The sequence below is a fragment of the Oncorhynchus clarkii genome, chromosome 5 (assembly GCF_045791955.1).
Source record: "Oncorhynchus clarkii lewisi isolate Uvic-CL-2024 chromosome 5, UVic_Ocla_1.0, whole genome shotgun sequence".
Taxonomy (NCBI): Eukaryota; Metazoa; Chordata; class Actinopteri; order Salmoniformes; family Salmonidae; genus Oncorhynchus; species Oncorhynchus clarkii.
The window spans coordinates 4,471,420-4,495,132 of record NC_092151.1 but is presented as its reverse complement, the minus strand read 5'-3'; the positions used below and the strand labels follow the sequence as shown (position 1 = coordinate 4,495,132).

General features: G+C 46.0%; 1 protein-coding gene across 1 annotated transcript in view; it reads right to left on the bottom strand.

Moving 5' to 3' along the window:
* The window catches only part of LOC139409827 (netrin receptor DCC-like), a 567,888-nt gene that overhangs the window by 50,435 nt on the left and 493,740 nt on the right, over positions 1 to 23,713 (bottom strand). The window contains exons 24-26 of the mRNA XM_071155214.1: positions 7,540 to 7,696; positions 4,556 to 4,788; positions 1,239 to 1,355 (exon numbers count right to left, since the gene is read on the bottom strand). Of these exons, the coding sequence (XP_071011315.1) occupies positions 1,239 to 1,355; positions 4,556 to 4,788; positions 7,540 to 7,696 (507 nt within the window). The remainder of the gene's footprint in view (positions 1 to 1,238; positions 1,356 to 4,555; positions 4,789 to 7,539; positions 7,697 to 23,713) is intronic.

The following is a 23,713-nucleotide window of genomic DNA, read 5'->3' as shown; positions in this document are numbered from 1 at the left end:
GGTAGGTAACTACTGAGCATGCCCACTAGGGTCCAGGTAGGTAACTACTGAGCATGCCCACTAGGGTCCAGGTAGGTAACTACTGAGCATGCCCACTAGGTTCCAGGTAGGTAACTACTGAGCATGCCCACTAGGGTTCAGATAGGTAACTACTGAGCATGCCCACTAGGGTCCAGGTAGGTAACTACTGAGCATGCCCACTAGGGTTCAGGTAGGTAACTACTGAGCATGCCCACTAGGGTCTCAGGTATAACACAATGGGTATGTACCCTGTAGACATAGTGAGTCCCATGTCACTTTTCAGGATGCTAGTCGTTGTGCCGGATGGGAACGCGCTGTCTGATGGGTGCTCAGAAATGGACAGTGTGGTCGGAGAGACCAATCACGTTCAACCAGTAATAGGGTTCAACCAATCAGAATCCAACAACCGTAGCCTCCCTCCAGACCTGCTCAGTTTACAATCCAGATTAGATTGTCTATGTTCAGTCTACAATCCAGATTAGACTGTCTATGTTCAGTCTACAATCCAGATTAGACTGTCTATGTTCAGTCTACAATCCAGGATAGACTGTCTATGTTCAGTCTACAATCCAGATTAGACTGTCTGTCTATGTTCAGTCTACAATCCAGATTAGACTGTCTATGTTCATTCCACAATCCAGATTAGACTGTCTATGTTCAGTCTACAATCCAGATTAGACTGTCTACGTTAATTCTACAATCCAGATTAGACTGTCTGTCTATGTTCAGTCTACAATCCAGATTAGACTGTCTATGTTCATTCTACAATCCAGATTAGACTGTCTATGTTCAGTCTACAATCCAGATTAGACTGTCTATGTTCATTCTACAATCCAGATTAGACTGTCTGTCTATGTTCAGTCTACAATCCAGATTAGACTGTCTATGTTCAGTCTACAATCCAGATTAGACTGTCTATGTTCAGTCTACAATCCAGGATAGACTGTCTATGTTCAGTCTACAATCCAGATTAGACTGTCTATGTTCAGTCTACAATCCAGATTAGACTGTTTGTTCAGTAATAACTGATCCAGGAGATGAGTCTACCTTCCCGTTAGAGGGCATGTCATCTCAGGAGTCTGCATCCTGCCAGCCACATCTCTGATCTGAGCTTAGTGGAGTCTCTCTCTCTCTCTCTCTCTTTCTCTGTGAGATGGATTCCGGCTGATCGTGATTGACTAACGCGTGCTAGTGGTCAGTGTGTGTTGTTAACTTACTGGTGTTGCTAGGCTGAGAGTCCATGGGGATCAACAGCTTGGTACGTGTCGCCCTCCTGTCAGCTAGAGAGCGCTCTAACGTTGAGATGCAGCTGGAAGCCTCATCGTTGTCTCCACCTGGAAGGAAAATCATTATTGTATGTATTGTCTATTTTTAAAGTTTTGTTGACATTTTATTAATGTACTCAGGAATCCCTTGTAAATAAGATTCTATTTTTTCATTGGGATTCCACCTGTCTAAATGAACAGATACAGGGGGAAAAAAAGAAGAAGAAGGAGTTGAACCAATGACGAGCAGTGTCTAGGCAGGGGTCGGCAACCTTTAGGGGTCGGCAACCTTTAGGGGTCGGCAACCTTCAGGGGTCGGCAACCTTCAGGGGTCGGCAACCTTCTGGGGTCGGCAACCTTCTGGGCTCGGCAACCTTTAGGGGTCGGCAACCTTTCGGGGTCGGCAACCTTCAGGGGTCGGGTCGGCAACCTTCAGGGGTCGGCAACCTTCAGGGGTCGGCAACCTTTAGGGGTCGGCAACCTTCAGGGGTAGGCAACCTTTAGGGGTCGGCAACCTTCAGGGGTCGGGTCGGCAACCTTCAGGGGTCGGCAATCTTCAGGGGTCGGCAACCTTCAGGGGTCGGCAACCTTCAGGGGTCTGCAACCTTTAGGGGTCGGCAACCTTCAGGGGTCGGCAACCTTTAGGGGTTGGGTCGGCAACCTTCAGGGGTCGGGTCGGCAACCTTCAGGGGTCGGCAACCTTTAGGGGTCGGCAACCTTCAGGGGTCGGCAACCTTCAGGGGTCGGGTCGGCAACCTTCAGGGGTCGGCAACCTTTAGGGGTCGGCAACCTTCAGGGGTCGGCAACCTTCAGGGGTCGGGTCGGCAACCTTCAGGGGTCTGCAACCTTTAGCGGTCGGCAACCTTCAGGGGTCGGCAACCTTCAGGGGTCGGGTCGGCAACCTTCAGGGGTCGGCAACCTTCAGGGGTCGGCAACCTTTAGGGGTCGGCAACCTTCAGGGGTCGGCAACCTTCAGGGGTCGGCAACCTTCAGGGGTCGGCAACCTTCAGGGGTCGGCAACCTTTAGGGGTCGGCAACCTTCAGGGGTCGGCAACCTTCAGGGGTCGGCAACCTTTAGGGGTCGGCAACCTTTAGGGGTCGGCAACCTTTATGACTTGAAATAATTTTGGTTAAAAAAACTAAACAAAAAAATAATAACAAGAACAAGTTTTTTTTGAGGGATGCCGCACAAAAAGACTAAATGTGAGCCATTTTCATGCCGAATAGAGTCAATATCTGATATTCAACACCCCAGATAGCAGTCGGCTCCAATTACCACAGAATCTAGTATTGGGTGAAGATGAGAGGGGAGAATTAAAGTGAACAAACAGTAGGCTACAGCAGAGATGTTACATATTTGTTTTTCGTTGCAGAGAGGCTCCTTCTCATCATCCCTCAGCTCTTCCTCCTCCCTCTGGTTCGACCAAAAAAACTTTAAAAAAGGGGGACACTGTCTTCCAGATGACGGAGAAACTCTAGTGGCTCTTCATTACTTCAGCCTCATGCACCTATTCAAGCTGCTGCTCCTATTACAAGAGAACGTGAACATATTCTTTGATATTTATTAAAAAAGGACACTATTATAATAACACTCTGTTGGGAAGTGGATAGGCTGGGATAAGGAGTTTGTGGCTCATAAAAAGGGTTGACAGTGGTGAATAAAATCTTAAACATGAATTCACTCGTAAAAACAGCAGCTCTCGACTGTATTTGTTGACAGTTGTTCCCTAGCGATACGTTTTTAAATCTCACAAAAGCGTCAACTTCCCATGTGGGCTGGTGGAAGCTGCAGACACAGTGATCTGATTGGCCCTGCAGTGGGCCCATAGGTGCACTTGATTTGCACTCAGGGAGAGGCGGAGCACTCAGGCGGAGTTTGTACTTTCAGGCACATGAAATTAAATGGTTCTAAATGAGAAACGCTTTGACTATCCGGCGCCCAAGGCAGCTGAATCACCTCCAGCAAACAGCGCAAAACGGATACAATTAATAATATATTTTTATGGGAGGGGGGGGGGGATCTAAAAAATAACCAGGAAGTCGCGAGGGGGGAGGGTGAAGAGCTGCGTAAAGCTCAGGAGCCACGGGTTTGCCGACCCCTGGTCTGTGGAGTATGAGTTTAGTAGCCTCCCTCGGCAACCCAAGTGAGGAAAATAAACAAATGCATTTGTATTCAGAACAGATTTAGACTATTATTGCCTTTACTGCCTTGTTAACTATAACACTAAAGTCCTCTATATCTGGATAAGAAATCAAATCGATTAAACCTTCTGCATTTTCATCACAGACATGTTATGAACAGAGATATTATGAACAGAGATAGTATGAACAGAGATATTATGAACAGAGATATTATGAACAGAGATATTATGAACAGAGATATTATGAACAGCGATTTTATGAACAGCGATATTATGAACAGAGATATTATGAACAGCGATTTTATGAACAGACATATTATGAACAGAGATATTATGAACAGAGATATTATGAACAGCGATTTTATGAACAGAGATATTATGAACAGAGATATTATGAACAGAGATATTATGAACAGAGATATTATGAACAGCGATTTTATGAACAGAGATATTATGAACAGCGATTTTATGAACAGACATATTATGAACAGAGATATTATGAACAGAGATATTATGAACAGCGATTTTATGAACAGAGATATTATGAACAGAGATATTATGAACAGCGATTTTATGAACAGACATATTATGAACAGAGATATTATGAACAGAGATATTATGAACAGAGATGTTATGAACAGAGATATTATGAACAGAGATATTATGAACAGCGATTTTATGAACAGACATATTATGAACAGACATATTATGAACAGAGATATTATGAACAGACATATTATGAACAGAGATATTATGAACAGAGATATTATGAACAGAGATATTATGAACAGAGATATTATGAACAACATCACAGAGAAACAGCCACCTTCAATGTGAAGAGATACTTTTAAAGAGAGAATGATGATAACAGAAGGTGACAATTTCCCCCTCAGAGACAGTGTATTCTATCCTTCTTCTCCCTTTTCTGATGCATTTTTCTTTTAAAAACAATCGAGAATGTATTGTTTTGTTGATGGACCGCACAACTACCGACTGGCAGGAAACATAAACGTTTTCAAAGAGTTGACAACATAACTATTTACCATCTATTATTGGTGTCTATTGGTGTCAAGACATATTCCAAAAACACTCTGTCTTTACCATCACTAACATTCTGCCTGGTCTTACCTGAGTGGCTGCTCTTACTGCCCATCTGGCTCTCTGATTGGCTGTGACTGACAGACTGAGACCTGATATCCTGGATAGAACCCTGGATGGGCGAATCGCGTCCGGAGGGGGCGGCGCTGGCAGGCTTCTCCATGTTCTTCAGTTCCATCTCCTCATGATGGATCCACAGGTCTGGAGGTCTCAGGTCCTTCTGACTACCTTTTCTCTTCCCTGTACTGTGGGTGGCACGCTTCCTACAGACGGGAGGGAGAGGGAGAGAGTTAGAAAGAGAGAAAGACAAAGATAGAAGTGATAAAAGGATATGAGAAAGGAGGGAGAGAGTTAGAAAGAGAGAAAGACAAAGATAGAAGTGATAAAAGGATGTGAGAAAGGAGGGGGAGAGAGAGAGAAAGCTTAGAGAGTGTAAGAAAGAGAGACAAAAGAGAGAGGGAGACGTGATAGAGAGGTTAGATGGACCCATGAGACATAGAGGGAGGGAGAGAGGGAGTTTACTTTAGGGAACAGGACAGGGCTCTGGGCGAGGAGGGTACTTTAGAGTAGGCGTTCCCAACCTAGGTGGCAAGCCACGATTGTTTCGCGATTGATTATACCGATCAAAAACTATGCATAAATCCGCGATGCTTTAGGCTAGAAACAAGCGGTAAAATGCCAGAAGAAGACGTGACTGATGTACATGGGAAATAAAATACTCTGATGTACATGGGAAATACAATACTCTGATGTACATGGGAAATAATATACTCTGATGTACATGGGAAATAAAATACTCTGATGTACATGGGAATATATTTGGTTAGTCTCTATGACGTTCAGAAGCTGAGCTTACGACCTTCTAAAGTCGAGGACTCAGAGAAACGTGACGTTGCTTGGGAAGTAATCTGATACAATGTGTCACTCTGTCGCTATTAATTGATCTTTTCACTTTCTGTAAAAGAGAAGAGGTATAATTAAATTCAGGGTTCATATAAAAGTATAACAATAAAACACGTTAGAGGAAAAGCATTTGGAGAAATCGGGTCTAGACTTGATTATCTATTATTATTATACAGTGGGGCAAAAAAGTTTTTAGTCAGCCACCAATTGTGCAAGTTCTCCCACTTAAAAAGATGAGAGAGGCCTGTAATTTTCATCATAGGTACACTTCAACTATGACAGACAAAATGATATTTTTTTTTCTCCAGAAAATCACATTGTAGGATTTTTTATGAATTATTTAGCAAATTATGGTGGAAAATAAGTATTTGGTCACCTACAAACAAGCAAGATTTCTGGCTCTCACAGACCTGTAACTTCTTCTTTAAGAGGCTCCTCTGTCCTCCACTCGTTACCTGTATTAATGGCACCTGTTTGAACTTGTTATCAGTATAAAAGACACTTGTCCACAACATCAAACAGTCACACTCCAAACTCCACTATGGCCAAGACCAAAGAGCTGTCAAAGGACACCAGAAACAAAATTGTAGACCTTCACCAGGCTGGGAAGACTGAATCTGCAATAGGTAAGCAGCTTGGTTTGAAGAAATCACCTGTGGGAGCAATTATTAGGAAATGGAAGACATACAAGACCACTGATAATCTCCCTCGATCTGGGGCTCCACGCAAGATCTCACCCCGTGGGGTCAAAATGATCACAAGAACGGTGAGCAAAAATCTCAGAACCACACGGGGGGACCTAGTAAATGACCTGCAGAGAGCTGGGACCAAAGTAACAAAGCCTACCATCAGTAACACACTACGCCGCTAGGGACTCAAATCCTGCAGTGCCAGACGTGTCCCCCTGCTTAAGCCAGTACATGTCCAGGCCCGTCTGAAGTTAGATAGAGAGCATTTGGATGATCCAGAAGAAGATTGGGAGAATGTCACATGGTCAGATGAAACCAAAATATAACTTTTTGGTAAAATCTCAACTCGTCGGGTTTGGAGGACAAAGAATGCTGAGTTGCAATCCAAAGAACACCACACACACACACACACACACACACACACGCACACACTAACGAACTAGCTGAACTTTCGCTTTGCTTTCTCTCCCACACTTGTTGAAAGGATCTAATGAATAAAGTATCAGAAGGTCTTCACTAATAGCAGGGTGTATAAGATCTGTACTGTCAGAAGTCCAACTTACAGAACAAGACAGAGAATCTCTCTCTCTCTCCCTTCCTCCCCCCCAACCCCTCCCTCCCCCCTTCCTGCCTCTCTCTCCCTCCCTCCATCCCTCCCTCTCTCTCCCTCCATCCATCCCTCCCCCCTCCCTCTCTCTCCCTCCATCGCTCCCCCCTCCCTCCCCCCCTCCCACCCTCTCTCTCCCTCCCTCCCTCCCCCTCCCTGCATCTCTCTCCCTCCATCCCTCCCCCCTCCCTCTCTCTCCATCCCTCCCCCTCCCTGCCTCTCTCTCCCTCCATCCCTCCCCCCTTTCCCTCTCCCTCCCTCCCTCCCTCCCTCCCTCCCTCTCTCTCTCTCCATCCCTCCCCCTCTCTCTCCCTCCATCCTTCCCCCCTCCCTCTCTCCCTCCCCCTCTCCCTCCCCCTCTCTCCCTCCATCCCTCCCCCCTCCCTCCCCCTCTCCCTCCCTCTCTCTCCCTCCCTCCCTCCTCTCAGATAACTAGCACTGTGTAAATATCAAACAGAATGCTTTACATAAGGTGTTAACAGAGTGTCATCCCAGAGCTAAGGGTTGGAAAGGAGAGAAGATAAGCTACTAGCAAACTGCCAACTGCAGAGTCCAAAAGCGTGTCCAAAATTGACTCCCTATTACCTAAACAGTGCACTACTTCTGTAGTGTACAAAAAAAAAAAATTGTGCACTTTAATGGGAATAGAGTGCTATTTGGGACTCAACCCAACTGAGGGATATCTCCTCAGAGGTTCAACTGTTCTGTTCCCATGTCTCTAGAACAAAGAGAGTTTATAAAGAGGGGGGGAACAGTTGTGAAAACATGGGGCCTGATGAGAGAAAAGGAAAGGAGAAGAAGAAGGTCCAACTTACTTTCTCTGTTGTGCGGAGGAGCGCCGGGTGCAGATCAGCGCTACTATGACAACCACTACCACGGTAACGGCACCCACAGAGACCACGATGATGACCAGAAGGTTGCTGTTCTTCTGGGGAGTCACGCTGCCGTGAGGAGGACGCATCTGACCAATGTCTGGAATTACAACAGGGACAGGAAATAGGATCGTTGGACAAGAATGTTGAAAATTCTATATTTTTTTCAAATAACAAATTGTGCACTGTAAGACAGTTGGCTGATTGACTCCCCTCTGGAAATGAAAACAGAAATGGTTTGCACGTTCCAAGCACATAAGTCATTACTCTCATTTGCTGCTCACATCCCTTTGAATGAGATACAGCGCTTAAAGTTGCATAACTAGAGATAGGGTACTATGCTTACTTAATGTCTGGACTTCTCTGCCTGGTCCTGAGCGGTGAACAGCTGATGTGATCCTGAGAATTCGTAGGCGATCGAATAAACCCCCCCACTTCCTTCCATTCTGCTAGCAAACGTCTTTGGAGAATAAAATCGATGACCTACGCAGAAGAATAAACTACCAACGGGACGTTCAAAACGATCTACTATCTACTATATACTACTACTATAAATATCTTACGCTTCAAGGAGTCGTGGCTGAACGACGACACTATCAACATACAGCTGGCTGGTTATACGATGGACCGGCAGGATAGAACAGCAGCGTCTGGTAAGACAAGGGGCGGCGGACTATGTATTTTTGTAAATAACAGCTGGTGCACGATATCTAAGGAAGTCTATTGCTTGCCTGAGGTACAGTTTCTCATGATAAGCTGTAGACCACACTATCTTGCTAGAAAGTTTTCATCTGTATTCTTCATAGCTGTTTACAAACCACCACAGACTGAGGCACTAAGATAGCATTGAATGAGCTGTATTAAGTCATAAGCAAACAGGAAACCACTCACCCAGAGGCGGCGCTCCTAGTGGCCGGGGACTTTAATGCAGGGAAACTTAAATCTGTTTTACCAAATTTCTAATCAGCATGTTAAATGTGCAACCAGAGGGAAAAAAAACTCTGGACAACATTTACTCCACACACAGAGATACGTACAAAGCTCTCCCTCGCCCTCCATTTGGCAAATCTGACCATAATTCTATCCTCCTGATGCCTGCTTACAAGCAAAAATGAAAGCAGGAAGAACCAGTGACTCGGTCTATAAAAAAGTTGTCAGATGAAGCAGATGCTAAGCTCTGGAGAAGCACAGACTGCATTGCTAGCACAGACTGGAATATGTTCCGGGATTCTTCCAATGGCATTGAGGAGTACACCACATCAGTCACTGGCTTCATCAACAAGTGGCTCGATGACGTCGTCTCCACAGTGACCGTACGTACATACCCCAATCAGAAGCCATGGATTACAGGCAACATCCGCACTGAGCTAAAGGGTAGAGCTGCCGTTTTCAAGGAGCGGGACTTTAATCCGGAAGCTTATAAGAAATCCCGCTATGCAATCCTACAAACCATCAAACAGGCAAAGCATCAATACAGGACTGAGATCGAGTCGTACCACACCGGCTCTGACGCTCGTCGGATGTGGCAGGGCTTGCAAAGCATTACAGACTACAAAGGGAAGCACAGCCGAGAACTTCCCAGTGACACGAGCCTACCGGACGAGCTAAACTACTTCTATATGCTTACATCGAGGCAAATTAGATTGAAACATGCATGAGAACACCAGCTGTTCCGGAAGACTGTGTGATCACGCTCTCCGCAGCCGATGTGAGTAAGACCAGGTCAACATCCACAAGGCCGCAGGGCCAGACAGATTACCAGGACGTGTACTCAGAGCACGCACTGACCAACTGGCAAGTGTCTTCACTGACATTTTCAAACTCTCCCTGTCCGAGTCTGTAATACTAACATGTTTTAAGCAGACCACCAGAGTCTCTGAGCCCAAGAACGCCAAGGTAACCTGGCTAAATGACTACCAACCCATAGCACTCTCGTCTGTAGCCATGAAGTGCTTTGAAAGGCTGGTCATGGCTCACATCAACACCATTATCCCAGAAACCCTAGACGCACTCCAATTTGCATACCGCCCCAACAGATCCACATATGATGCAATCTCTATTGCACTCCTCACTGCCCTTTCCCACCTGGACAAAAGGAACACCTATGTGAGAATGCTATTCATTGACTACAGCTCAGTGTTCAACACCATAGTGCCCACGAAGCTCATCACTAAGCTAAGCAACCTGGGACTAAACACCTCCCTCTGCAACTGGATCCTGGACTTCCTGACGGGCCACCCCAAGATGGTAAGGGTAGGTAACAACACATCCACCATGGTGACCCTCAACACGGGGGCCCCTCAGGGGTGCGTGCTCAGTCCCCTCCTGTACTCCCTGTTCACTCATGACTGCACGGCCAGGCACGACTCCAACACGATCATTAAGTTTGCCAATGACAATACAGTGGTCGGCCTGATCACCGACAACAACAAGACAACAAGCCTACAGGGAGGAGGTCAGAGACCTGGCAACAACCTCTTCCTCAACGTGATCAAGACAAAGGAGATGATTGTGGACTACAGGAAAAAGAGGACCAAGCTCATTCTCATCTCATTCTCATCGACAGGGCTGCAGTGGAGCAGGATGAGAGCTTCAAGTTCCTTGGTGTCCACATCACCAACAAACTAACATGGCCAAGCACACCAAGACAGTCGTGAAGAGGGCACGAGAAAACCTATTCCCCCTCAGGAGACCGAAAAGATTTGGCATGGGTCCTCAGATCCTCAAAAGGTTCTACAGCTGCACCATCCTGACTGGTTGCATCACTGCCTAGTATGGCAACTGCTCGGCCTCCGACCGCAAGGCACTACAGAGGGTATTGTGAACGGCAAAGTACATCACCGGGGACAAGCTTCCCGCCATCCAGCACCTCTATACCAGGCGGTGTCAGAGGAAGGCACTAGAAATTGTTAAAGACTCCAACCACCCTAGTCATAGACTGTTATCTCTGCTACCGCACGGTAAGCTGTAGGTCCAAGAGGCTCCTAAACAGCTTCTACCCCCAAGCCATAAGACTCCTGAACAGCTAATCAAATGGCTACCCAGACTATTTGCATTGCCCCCCTCTTTTACACCACTGCTACTCTCTGTTGTTATCATCTATGCATTGTCACTTTAATAACTCTATGTACATATTACCTCAACTAACCGGTGCCCCAGCACATTGACTCTGTACCGGTACCTCCCTGTATATAACCTCCACAGAGAACAGTGGGTGTCGGAAGTGTAGTTAGAGAACAGTGGGTGTCGGAAGTGTAGTTAGAGAACAGTGGGTGTCGGAAGTGTAGTTAGAGAACAGTGGGTGTCGGAGTGTAGTTAGAGAACAGTGGGTGTTGGAGTGTAGTTAGAGAACAGTGGGTGTTGGAGTGTAGTTAGAGAACAGTGGGTGTCGGGAGTGTACTTAGAGAACAGTGGGTGTTGGAGTGTAGTTAGAGAACAGTGGGTGTTGGAGTGTACTTAGAGAACAGTGGGTGTCGGAAGTGTAGTTAGAGAACAGTGGGTGTTGGAGTGTAGTTAGAGAACAGTGGGTGTTGGAGTGTACTTAGAGAACAGTGGGTGTTGGAGTGTAGTTAGAGAACAGTGGGTGTTGGAGTGTAGTTAGAGAACAGTGGGTGTTGGAGTGTACTTAGAGAACAGTGGGTGTTGGAGTGTAGTTAGAGAACAGTGGGTGTTGGAGTGTACTTAGAGAACAGTGGGTGTTGGAGTGTACTTAGAGAACAGTGGGTGTTGGAGTGTACTTAGAGAACAGTGGGTGTTGGAGTGTAGTTAGAGAACAGTGGGTGTTGGAGTGTAGTTAGAGAACAGTGGGTGTTGGAGTGTAGTTAGAGAACAGTGGGTGTCGGAAGTGTAGTTAGAGAACAGTGGGTGTTGGAGTGTAGTTAGAGAACAGTGGGTGTTGGAGTGTACTTAGAGAACAGTGGGTGTTGGAGTGTACTTAGAGAACAGTGGGTGTCGGGAGTGTACTTAGAGAACAGTGGGTGTTGGAGTGTACTTAGAGAACAGTGGGTGTTGGAGTGTAGTTAGAGAACAGTGGGTGTTGGAGTGTACTTAGAGAACAGTGGGTGTCGGGAGTGTACTTAGAGAACAGTGGGTGTTGGAGTGTACTTAGAGAACAGTGGGTGTTGGAGTGTACTTAGAGAACAGTGGGTGTTGGAGTGTAGTTAGAGAACAGTGGGTGTTGGAGTGTACTTAGAGAACAGTGGGTGTCGGGAGTGTACTTAGAGAACAGTGGGTGTTGGAGTGTACTTAGAGAACAGTGGGTGTCGGGAGTGTACTTAGAGAACAGTGGGTGTTGGAGTGTACTTAGAGAACAGTGGGTGTTGGAGTGTACTTAGAGAACAGTGGGTGTTGGAGTGTAGTTAGAGAACAGTGGGTGTTGGAGTGTAGTTAGAGAACAGTGGGTGTTGGAGTGTAGTTAGAGAACAGTGGGTGTTGGAGTGTACTTAGAGAACAGTGGGTGTTGGAGTGTAGTTAGAGAACAGTGGGTGTTGGAGTGTACTTAGAGAACAGTGGGTGTTGGAGTGTACTTAGAGAACAGTGGGTGTTGGAGTGTAGTTAGAGAACAGTGGGTGTTGGAGTGTACTTAGAGAACAGTGGGTGTTGGAGTGTACTTAGAGAACAGTGGGTGTTGGAGTGTAGTTAGAGAACAGTGGGTGTTGGAGTGTACTTAGAGAACAGTGGGTGTTGGAGTGTAGTTAGAGAACAGTGGGTGTTGGAGTGTAGTTAGAGAACAGTGGGTGTTGGAGTGTACTTAGAGAACAGTGGGTGTTGGAGTGTAGTTAGAGAACAGTGGGTGTTGGAGTGTACTTAGAGAACAGTGGGTGTTGGAGTGTACTTAGAGAACAGTGGGTGTTGGAGTGTACTTAGAGAACAGTGGGTGTTGGAGTGTACTTAGAGAACAGTGGGTGTTGGAGTGTACTTAGAGAAGAGTGGGTGTCGGGAGTATAGTCGGAGCACTAACAGACAGACTGTGTTCCCAAGCCCTGTTTCCTACAGTACCGGTACAGTACGTGTGTGGGTGTGGGTTTGTGTGTGTGGGGGTGTTTGGGCTTGTGTGTGTGGGTTTGTGTGTGTGGGTGTGTTCCTTTCAGTTCAAAATAGCAGCTGTTCCCAAACGGAAAATACCAACCACAGCAATGCAATAAGACAAATTGAGAGAGCTATGCACATTTCCATTGGTGGTACCATACAGTGGTGTGTGTGTGGGGTGTGTGTGTGGGGTGTGGGGTGTGGGTGTGGGGTGTGTGTGTGGGGTGTGTGTGGTGTGTGTGGTGTGTGTGTGGTGTGTGTGTGGTGTGTGTGGTGTGTGTGGTGTGTGTGTGGTGTGTGTGGTGTGTGTGTGGTGTGTGTGGTGTGTGTGTGGTGTGTGTGTGGTGTGTGTGGTGTGTGTGTGGTGTGTGTGTGGTGTGTGTGGTGTGTGTGTGGTGTGTGTAAGTGGTGTGTGTGGTGTGTGTGGTGTGTGTGCGTGGTGTGTGTGGTGTGTGTGTGGTGTGTGTGTGGTGTGTGCGTGGTGTGTGTGGTGTGTGTGTGGTGTGTGCGTGCGCTTGCTGCCATCAGTCCCCTGCTCCCTCTGAGTGTTCATGGGGGGGGGGGGGGGGGGGGGTTTACTGTGAAGGATGGATTCACTGTGCTGCCTCCAAGCCCCCAGACTGACACGAGGCTTCTCCACGCCACTCCTGTCAAGGTCACAATAACGGGGTGATGGAGAATGTCATCAATTCAACCTGTCCCTCCGTTCACTTTCACCGCCCCGCCGTCTCAAAGAAACTGACAGATATACTGAAGCTTTTAACCCCCCTGTACTTAATTACCAAGCTTTTAACCCCCTGTACTTAATTACCTAGCTTTTAACCCCCCCTGTACTTAATTACCAAGCTTTTAGCCCCCCTGTACTTAATTACCAAGCGTTTAACCCCCCTGTACTTAATTACCAAGCTTTTAACCCCCCTGTACTTAATTACCAAGCTTTTAACACCCCCTGTACTTAATTAGCAAGCTTTTAACCCCCCTGTACTTAATTACCAAGCTTTTAACCCCCCCTGTACTTAATTACCAAGCTTTTAACCCCCCTGTACTTAATTACCAAGCTTTTAACCCCCCTGTACTTAATTACCAAGCGTTTAACCCCCCTGTACTTAATTACCAAGCTTTTAACACCCCCTGTACTTAATTACCAAGCTTTTAACACCCCCTGTACTTAATTAACAAGCTTTTAACCCCCCTGTACTTAATTACCAAGCTTTTAACTCCCCTGTACTTAATTACCAAGCTTTTAACCCCCCTGTACTTAATTACCATGCTTTTAACCCCCCCTGTACTTAATTACCAAGCTTTTAAATCCCCTGTACTTAATTACCAAGCGTTCATCCAGCGGACGTAGACAACCCATCTCCTCTGGGCCGAGGTAAGGACTGCATCCCAAAAGACAGCTCTAGTCTCTATAGTGCACTACTTTCAACCAGGGGCCCAGAGGGTCATTTGAGAGGCCGCCATAGAGTGTAGACTGTATTCCATTAGGGTTAATACAACAAACCTCGTCATTAGACCCTCAGGCTACGAGGTCCGTCTATCAGCTACTCAAACAGAATGGCCTACACGGTACGAAACGTATGTGTGTGTGTCTACATATACAATATCATTCAACATTTTGGAAGTAGTGCACTATATAGAGGGAATAGGGCTCTGGTCTAAAGTAGTGCACTATATAGAGGGAATAGGGCTCTGGTCTAAAGTAGTGCACTATATATAGGGAATAGGGCTCTGGTCTGAAGTAGTACCACTATATAGGGAATAGGGCTCTGGTCTAAAGTAGTGCACTATATAGAGGGAATAGGGCTCTGGTCTAAAGTAGTGCACTATATATAGGGAATAGGGCTCTGGTCTAAAGTAGTGCACTATATATAGGGAATAGGGCTCTGGTCTGAAGTAGTACCACAATGTAGGGAATAGGGCCCTGGTCTGAAGTAGTACCACTATATAGGGAATAGGGCTCTGGTCTAAAGTAGTGTACTATATAGGGAATAGGCCTCTGGTCTAAAGTAGTGCACTATATATAGGGAATAGGGCTCTGGTCTAAAGTAGTGCACTATATATAGGGAATAGGGCTCTGGTCTAAAGTAGTGCACTATATATAGGGAATAGGGCTCTGGTCTGAAGTAGTACCACAATATAGGGAATAGGGCCCTGGTCTGAAGTAGTACCACAATATAGGGAATAGGGCTCTGGTCTAAAGTAGTGCACTATATATAGGGAATAGGGCTCTGGTCTAAAGTAGTGCACTATATATAGGGAATAGGGCTCTGGTCTAAAGTAGTGCACTATATAGGGAATAGGGCTCTGGTCTAAAGTAGTGCACTATATAGGGAATAGGGCTCTGGTCTAAAGTAGTGCACTATATAGGGAATAGGGCTCTGGTCTAAAGTAGTGCACTATATAGGGAATAGGGCTCTGGTCTAAAGTAGTGCACTATATAGGGAATAGGGCTCTGGTCTAAAGTAGTGCACTATATAGGGAATAGGGCTCTGGTCTAAAGTAGTGCACTATATAGGGAATAGGGCTCTGGTCTAAAGTAGTGCACTATATAGGGAATAGGGCTCTGGTCTAAAGTAGTGCACTATATAGGGAATAGGGCTCTGGTCTAAAGTAGTGCACTATATAGGGAATAGGGCTCTGGTCTAAAGTAGTGCACTATATAGGGAATAGGGCTCTGGTCTAAAGTAGTGCACTATATAGGGAATAGGGCTCTGGTCTAAAGTAGTGCACTATATAGGGAATAGGGCTCTGGTCTAAAGTAGTGCACTATATAGGGAATAGGGCTCTGGTCTAAAGTAGTGCACTATATAGGGAATAGGGCTCTGGTCTAAAGTAGTGCACTATATAGGGAATAGGGCTCTGGTCTAAAGTAGTGCACTATATAGAGGGAATAGGGCTCTGGTCTAAAGTAGTGCACTATATAGGGAATAGGGCTCTGGTCTAAAGTAGTGCACTATATATAGGGAATAGGGCCCTGGTCTAAAGTAGTACACTTTCATTCAAGGGTTTAACTTTATTTTATTCTACATTGTAGAAGACTCTGAGTCTTCCTTTTCCTGTGGCGGTCCTCATGAGAGCCAGTTTCATCACAGCGCTTGATGGTATTTTGCGACTGCACTTGAAGAAACTTTAGAAGTTCATGTCTTAAAGTAATGATGTACTGTCGTTTCTCTTTGCTTATTTGAGCTGGTATTTTACTAAATAGGGATATCTTCTGTATACCACCCCTACCTTGTCACGACACAACTAATTGGCTCAAATGCATTGAGAAGGAAATAAATTCCACAAATTAACTTTTCTCAAGGCACACCTGTTAATTGAAATGCATTCCAGGTGACTACCTCATGAAGCTGGTTGAGAGAATGCCAAGAGTGTGCAAAGCTGACATCAAGGTAAAGGGTGGCTACTTTGAAGAATCTCAAATAGAAAATATATTTTGATTTGTTTCACACTTTTTTGGTTACTACATGATTCCATATGTGTTATTTCATAGTTTTGATGTCTTCACTGTTATTCTACAATGTATAAAATAGTAAAACTAAAGAATAACCCTGGAATGAGTAGGTGTGTCCAAACTGTTGACTGGTACTGTGTATATATATATATATATCTCAACACTAGCTATTACAGCAGAAATATCAGATAATGTGTGAGAGTGCCTCAGACCCATCGTCCTGGTAACACACTGTACATGTCCCAAATGGCACCCTATTCTGAACATAGTGCACTACTTTAGACCAGAGCCCTAGTCCCTATATAGTGCACTACTTTAGACCAGAGCCCTAGTCCCTATATAGTGCACTACTTTAGACCAGAGCCCTATTCCCTATATAGTGCACTACTTTAGACCAGAGCCCTATTCCCTACATAGTGCACTACTTTAGACCAGATCCCTATTCCCTATATAGTGCACTACTTTAGACCAGAGCCCTATTCCCTATATAGTGTACTACTTCAGACCAGAGCCCTATTCCCTATATATAGTGCACTACTTTAGACCAGAGCCCTATTCCCTCTATATAGTGCACTACTTCAGACCAGAGCCCTATTCCGTATATATAGTGCACTACTTTAGACCAGAGCCCTATTCCCTATATATAGTGCACTACTTTAGACCAGAGCCCTATTCCCTATATAGTGTACTACTTTAGACCAGAGCCCTATTCCCTATATATAGTGCACTACTTTAGACCAGAGCCCTATTCTCTATATATAGTGCACTACTTTAGACCAGAGCCCTAGTCAAAAGGAATATATATTTTGGGACACAGACATTGGTTAATGACGCTGACGCTAGACTTCAATTCCAGTCGGGTTCCGCGTCGATGCTCATCTGCTATATTAGGGTTATTTCAACAGTATTATCTCCTATTCATTAAGATGCTTTTCAGATGACTTTCAAGATGGAATCCCAACGTTCCCAGGCGAAGAGAAACACAGATTGCACACATGCGATCTTTCAGACTGGGTTAGGATAAAAATAGACCGGACAATCTGCCCCACCCTTCTAGGAGTGGGGCAGATGTATTGGATTGTTTAATAAGTAACTAGGTAGGCTAACGATAGTAGATCAGGAACACAATCCAGAACATCTAGGAACATGAACACAATCCAGAACATCTAGGAACATGAACACAATCCAGAACATCTAGGAACGTGTACACAATCCGGAACATCTAGGAACATGAACACAATCCAGAACATCTAGGAACATGTACACAATCCGGAACATCTAGGAACATGAACACAATCCAGAACATCTAGGAACGTGTACACAATCCGGAACATCTAGGAACATGAACACAATCCAGAACATCTAGGAACATGTACACAATCCGGAACATCTAGGAACATGAACACAATCCAGAACATCTAGGAACATGAACACAATCCAGAACATCTAGGAACATGAACACAATCCAGAACATCTAGGAACATTAACACAATCCAGAACATCTAGGAACATGTACACAATCCGGAACATCTAGGAACATGAACACAATCCAGAACATCTAGGAACATGAACACAATCCAGAACATCTAGGAACATGTACACAATCCGGGACATCTACGAACATGAACACAATCCAGAACATCTAGGAACATGAACACAATCCAGAACATCTAGGAACATGAACACAATCCGGAACATGAACACAATCCGGAACATCTAGGAACATGAACGCAATCCAGTACATCTAGGAACATGAACACAATCCAGAACATCTAGGAACATGAACACAATCCAGAACATCTAGGAACATGAACACAATCCGGAACATGAACACAATCCGGAACATCTAGGAACATGAACACAATCCAGAACATCTAGGAACATGAACACAATCCGGAACATCTAGGAACATGAACACAATCCAGAACATCTAGGAACATGAACACAATCCAGAACATCTAGGAATATTCTAAGAATGTTAAGTAGAACTAAAGAACACAGGCAGACAAAGGAGATTAGTCTCAGTCCCACAACACCTGAGCAGTCCCGTCTCTGGGACAGGATAAATGACTCGTCCACTGCTCAGCTGGACATCCAGCTAGTATAATTACTGCACACCTAGGGCACAGTTGCACACTATTCCCTATGTAGTGCACTACTTTTAACCAGAGCCCAGGCAGTATGGACAATATGTGCGCCAACTGGACGTTCCAATGTAATGCACTGCATAGGGAATAGGGTGCCATCTGGGACACAGCCTCTGTTTCACACTGCTCCTGCCTGTCCATTGAGAACCAGGTACAATACACGGAGGGTCTGTGCTTCATCAGTGAACTCTGACCTCTATCATGCTGGAAGGCAACAGGCTCAACCATCTGCTCCTAATCAGAAGGACAGACAGAAGCCACCGGTTTCCTCCTAATTCATCCCAGCAGGCATTGCAGTGGGTCAGTGAGCACGCTGTCATACCAGCGAGCCCCGCCGATCCCTGGCGACGTTCTGCCAACACTCTCAAGTATGATTACAGATTACAGCGGGCATGTGTGTGTGTGCAGCTTGTTATCATATACATGACTCAGGCTGGATAGTGTTAGGGTTTCTCAGACTGGATCGTGTTAGGGTTTCTCAGACTGGATCGGGTTAGGGTTTCTCAGACTGGATCGTGTTAGGGTTTCTCAGACTGGATCGTGTTAGGCTTTCTCAGACTGGATCGGGTTTCTCAGACTGGATAGGGTTACTCAGACTGGATAGGGTTTCTCAGACTGGATAGGGTTTCTCAGACTGGATCGTGTTAGGGTTTCTCAGACTGGATCGTGTTAGGGTTTCTCAGACTGGATCGTGTTAGGGTTTCTCAGACTGGATCGTGTTAGGCTTTCTCAGACTGGATCGGGTTTCTCAGACTGGATAGGGTTAGTCAGACTGGATAGGGTTACTCAGACTGGATAGGGTTACTCAGACTGGATAGGGTTAGTCAGACTGGATAGGGTTAATGTTACTCAGACTGGATAAGGTTAGTATTACTCAGACTGGATAGGGTTACTCAGACTGGATAGGGTTAATGTTACTCAGACTGGATAGGGTTAGTATTACTCAGACTGGATAGGGTTACTCAGACTGGATAGGGTTACTCAGACTGGATAGGGTTAGTGTTACTCAGACTGGAAAGGGTTACTCAGACTGGATAGGGTTAGTCAGACAGGATAGGGTTAGTCAGACTGGATAGGGTTAGTGTTACTCAGACTGGAAAAGGGTTACTCAGTCTGGATAGGGTTTCTCAGACTGGATAGGGTTACTCAGACTGGATAGGGTTACTCAGACTGGATAGGGTTTCTCAGACTGGATACGGTTAGTCAAACTGGATAGGGTTAGTCAGACTGGATAGGGTTAGTCAGACTGGATAGGGTTAGTCAGACTGGATAGGGTTAGTGTTAGTCAAACTGGATAGGGTTAGTCAAACTGGACAGGGTTAGGGTTACTCAGACTGGATAGGGTTAGTCAGACTGGATAGGGTTAGGGTTACTCAGACTGTATAGGGTTATTTTTTTATTTATTTTATTTCACCTTTATTTAACCAGGTAGGCTAGTTGAGAACAAGTTCTCATTTGCAACTGCGACCTGGCCAAGATAAGGCATAGCAGTGTGAACAGACAACACAGAGTTACACATGGAGTAAACAATTAACAAGTCAATAACACAGTAGAAAAAGGGGAGTCTATATATACATTGTGTGCAAAAGGCATGAGAAGGTAGGCAAATAATTACAATTATGCAGATTAACACTGGAGTGATAAATGATCAGATGGTTATGTACAGGTAGAGATATTGGTGTGCAAAAGAGCAGAAAAATAAATAAATAAAAACAGTATGGGGATGAGGTAGGTGAAAATGGGTGGGCTATTTACCAATAGACTATGTACAGCTGCAGCGATCGGTTAGCTGCTCAGATAGCAGATGTTTGAAGTTGGTGAGGGAGATAAAAGTCTCCAACTTCAGCGATTTTTGCAATTCGTTCCAGTCACAGGCAGCAGAGAACTGGAACGAAAGGCGGCCAAATGAGGTGTTGGCTTTAGGGATGATCAGTGAGATACACCTGCTGGAGCGCGTGCTACGGATGGGTGTTGCCATCGTAACCAGTGAACTGAGATAAGGCGGAGCTTTACCTAGCATGGACTTGTAGATGACCTGGAGCCAGTGGGTCTGGCGACGAATATGTAGCGAGGGCCAGCCGACTAGAGCATACAAGTCGCAGTGGTGGGTGGTATAAGGTGCTTTAGTGACAAAACGGATGGCACTGTGATAAACTGCATCCAGTTTGCTGAGTAGAGTGTTGGAAGCAATTTTGTAGATGGCATCGCCGAAGTCGAGGATCGGTAGGATAGTCAGTTTTACTAGGGTAAGTTTGGCGGCGTGAGTGAAGGAGGCTTTGTTGCGGAATAGAAAGCCGACTCTTGATTTGATTTTCGATTGGAGATGTTTGATATGGGTCTGGAAGGAGAGTTTAGAGTCTAGCCAGACACCTAGGTACTTATAGATGTCCACATATTCAAGGTCGGAACCATCCAGGGTGGTGATGCTGGTCAGGCGTGCGGGTGCAGGCAGCGAACGGTTGAAAAGCATGCATTTGGTTTTACTAGCGTTTAAGAGCAGTTGGAGGCCACGGAAGGAGTGCTGTATGGCATTGAAGCTCGTTTGGAGGTTAGATAGCACAGTGTCCAAGGACGGGCCGGAAGTATATAGAATGGTGTCGTCTGCGTAGAGGTGGATCAGGGAATCGCCCGCAGCATGAGAAACATCATTGATATATACAGAGAAAAGAGTCGGCCCGAGAATTGAACCCTGTGGCACCCCCATAGAGACTGCCAGAGGACCGGACAGCATGCCCTCCGATTTGACACACTGAACTCTGTCTGCAAAGTAATTGGTGAACCAGGCAAGGCAGTCATCCGAAAAACCGAGGCTACTGAGTCTGCCGATAAGAATACGGTGATTGACAGAGTCGAAAGCCTTGGCAAGGTCTATGAAGACGGCTGCACAGTACTGTCTTTTATCGATGGCGGTTATGATATCGTTTAGTACCTTGAGCGTGGCTGAGGTACACCCGTGACCGGCTCGGAAACCAGATTGCACAGCGGAGAAGGTACGGTGGGATTCAAGATGGTCAGTGACCTGTTTGTTGACTTGGCTTTCGAAGACCTTAGATAGGCAGGGCAGGATGGATATAGGTCTGTAACAGTTTGGGTCCAGGGTGTCGCCCCCTTTGAAGAGGGGGATGACTGCGGCAGCTTTCCAATCCTTGGGGATCTCAGACGATATGAAAGAGAGGTTGAACAGGCTGGTAATAGGGGTTGCGACAATGGCGGCGGATAGTTTCAGGAATAGAGGGTCCAGATTGTCAAGCCCAGCTGATTTGTACGGGTCCAGGTTTTGCAGCTCTTTCAGAACATCTGCTATCTGGATTTGGGTAAAGGAGAACCTGGAGAGGCTTGGGCGAGTAGCTGCGGGGGGGGAGGGGGGCTGTTGGCCGAGGTTGGAGTAGCCAGGCGGAAGGCATGGCCAGCCGTTGAGAAATGCTTGTTGAAGTTTTCGATAATCATGGATTTATCGGTGGTGACCGTGTTACCTAGCCTCAGTGCAGTGGGCAGCTGGGAGGAGGTGCTCTTGTTCTCCATGGACTTCACAGTGTCCCAGAACTTTTTGGAGTTGGAGCTACAGGATGCAAACTTCTGCCTGAAGAAGTTGGCTTTAGCTTTCCTGACTGACTGTGTGTATTGGTTCCTGACTTCCCTGAACAGTTGCATATCGCGGGGACTATTCGATGTTAGTGCAGTCCGCCACAGGATGTTTTTGTGCTGGTCGAGGGCAGTCAGTTCTGGAGTGAACCAGGGGCTATATCTGTTCTTAGTTCTGCATTTTTTGAACGGAGCATGCTTATCTAAAATGGTGAGGAAGTTACTTTTAAAGAAAGACCAGGCATCCTCAACTGACGGGATGAGGTCAATGTCCTTCCAGGATACCCGGGCCAGGTCGATTAGAAAGGCCTGCTCACAGAAGTGTTTTAGGGAGCGTTTGACAGTGATGAGGGGTGGTCGTTTGACTGCGGCTCCGTAGCGGATACAGGCAATGAGGCAGTGATCGCTGAGATCCTGGTTGAAGACAGCGGAGGTGTATTTGGAGGGCCAGTTGGTCAGGATGACGTCAATGAGGGTGCCCTTGTTTACAGAGTTAGGGTTGTACCTGGTGGGTTCCTTGATGATTTGAGTGAGATTGAGGGCATCTAGCTTAGATTGTAGGACTGCCGGGGTGTTAAGCATATCCCAGTTTAGGTCACCTAACAGAACAAACTCTGAAGCTAGATGGGGGGCGATCAATTCACAAATGGTGTCCAGGGCACAGCTGGGAGCTGAGGGGGGTCGGTAGCAGGCGGCAACAGTGAGAGACTTATTTCTGGAGAGAGTAATTTTCAAAATTAGTAGTTCGAACTGTTTGGGTATGGACCTGGAAAGTATGACATTACTTTGCAGGCTATCTCTGCAGTAGACTGCAACTCCTCCCCCTTTGGCAGTTCTATCTTGACGGAAGATGTTATAGTTGGGTATGGAAATCTCAGAATTTTTGGTGGCCTTCCTGAGCCAGGATTCAGACACGGCAAGGACATCAGGGTTAGCAGAGTGTGCTAGAGCAGTGAGTAAGACAAACTTAGGGAGGAGGCTTCTGATGTTGACATGCATGAAACCAAGGCTTTTTCGATCACAGAAGTCAACAAATGAGGGTGCCTGGGGACATGCAGGGCCTGGGTTTACCTCCACATCACCCGCGGAACAGAGAAGGAGTAGTATGACTGGATAGGGTTACTCAGACTGGATAGGGTTAGTCAGACTGGATAGGGTTAGTCAGACTGGATAGGGTTACTCAGACTGGATAGGGTTAGTCAGACTGGATAGGGTTAGTCAGACTGGATAGGGTTAGTCAGACTGGATAGGGTTACTCAGACTGGATAGGGTTAGTCAGACTGGATAGGGTTAGTCAGACTGGATAGGGTTACTCAGACTGGATAGGGTTAGTCAGACTGGATAGGGTTAGTCAGACTGGATAGGGTTAGTCAGACTGGATAGGGTTACTCAGACTGGATAGGGTTAGTCAGACTGGATAGGGTTAGTCAGACTGGATAGGGTTACTCAGACTGGATAGGGTTAGTCAGACTGGATAGGGTTAGTCAGACTGGATAGGGTTACTCAGACTGGATAGGGTTACTCAGACTGGATAGGGTTAGTCAGACTGGATAGGGTTACTCAGACTGGATAGGGTTAGTCAGACTGGATAGGGTTAGTCAGACTGGATAGAGTTAGTCAGACTGGATAGGGTTAGTCAGACTGGATAGGGTTAGTCAGACTGGATAGGGTTACTGAGACTGGATAGGGTTAGTCAGACTGGATAGGGTTAGTCAGACTGGATAGGGTTACTCAGACTGGATAGGGTTAGTCAGACTGGATAGGGTTAGTCAGAATGGATAGGGTTAGTCAGACTGGATAGGGTTACTCAGACTGGATAGGGTTACTCAGACTGGATAGGGTTAGTCAGACTGGATAGGGTTAGTCAGACTGGATAGGGTTACTCAGACTGGATAGGGTTAGT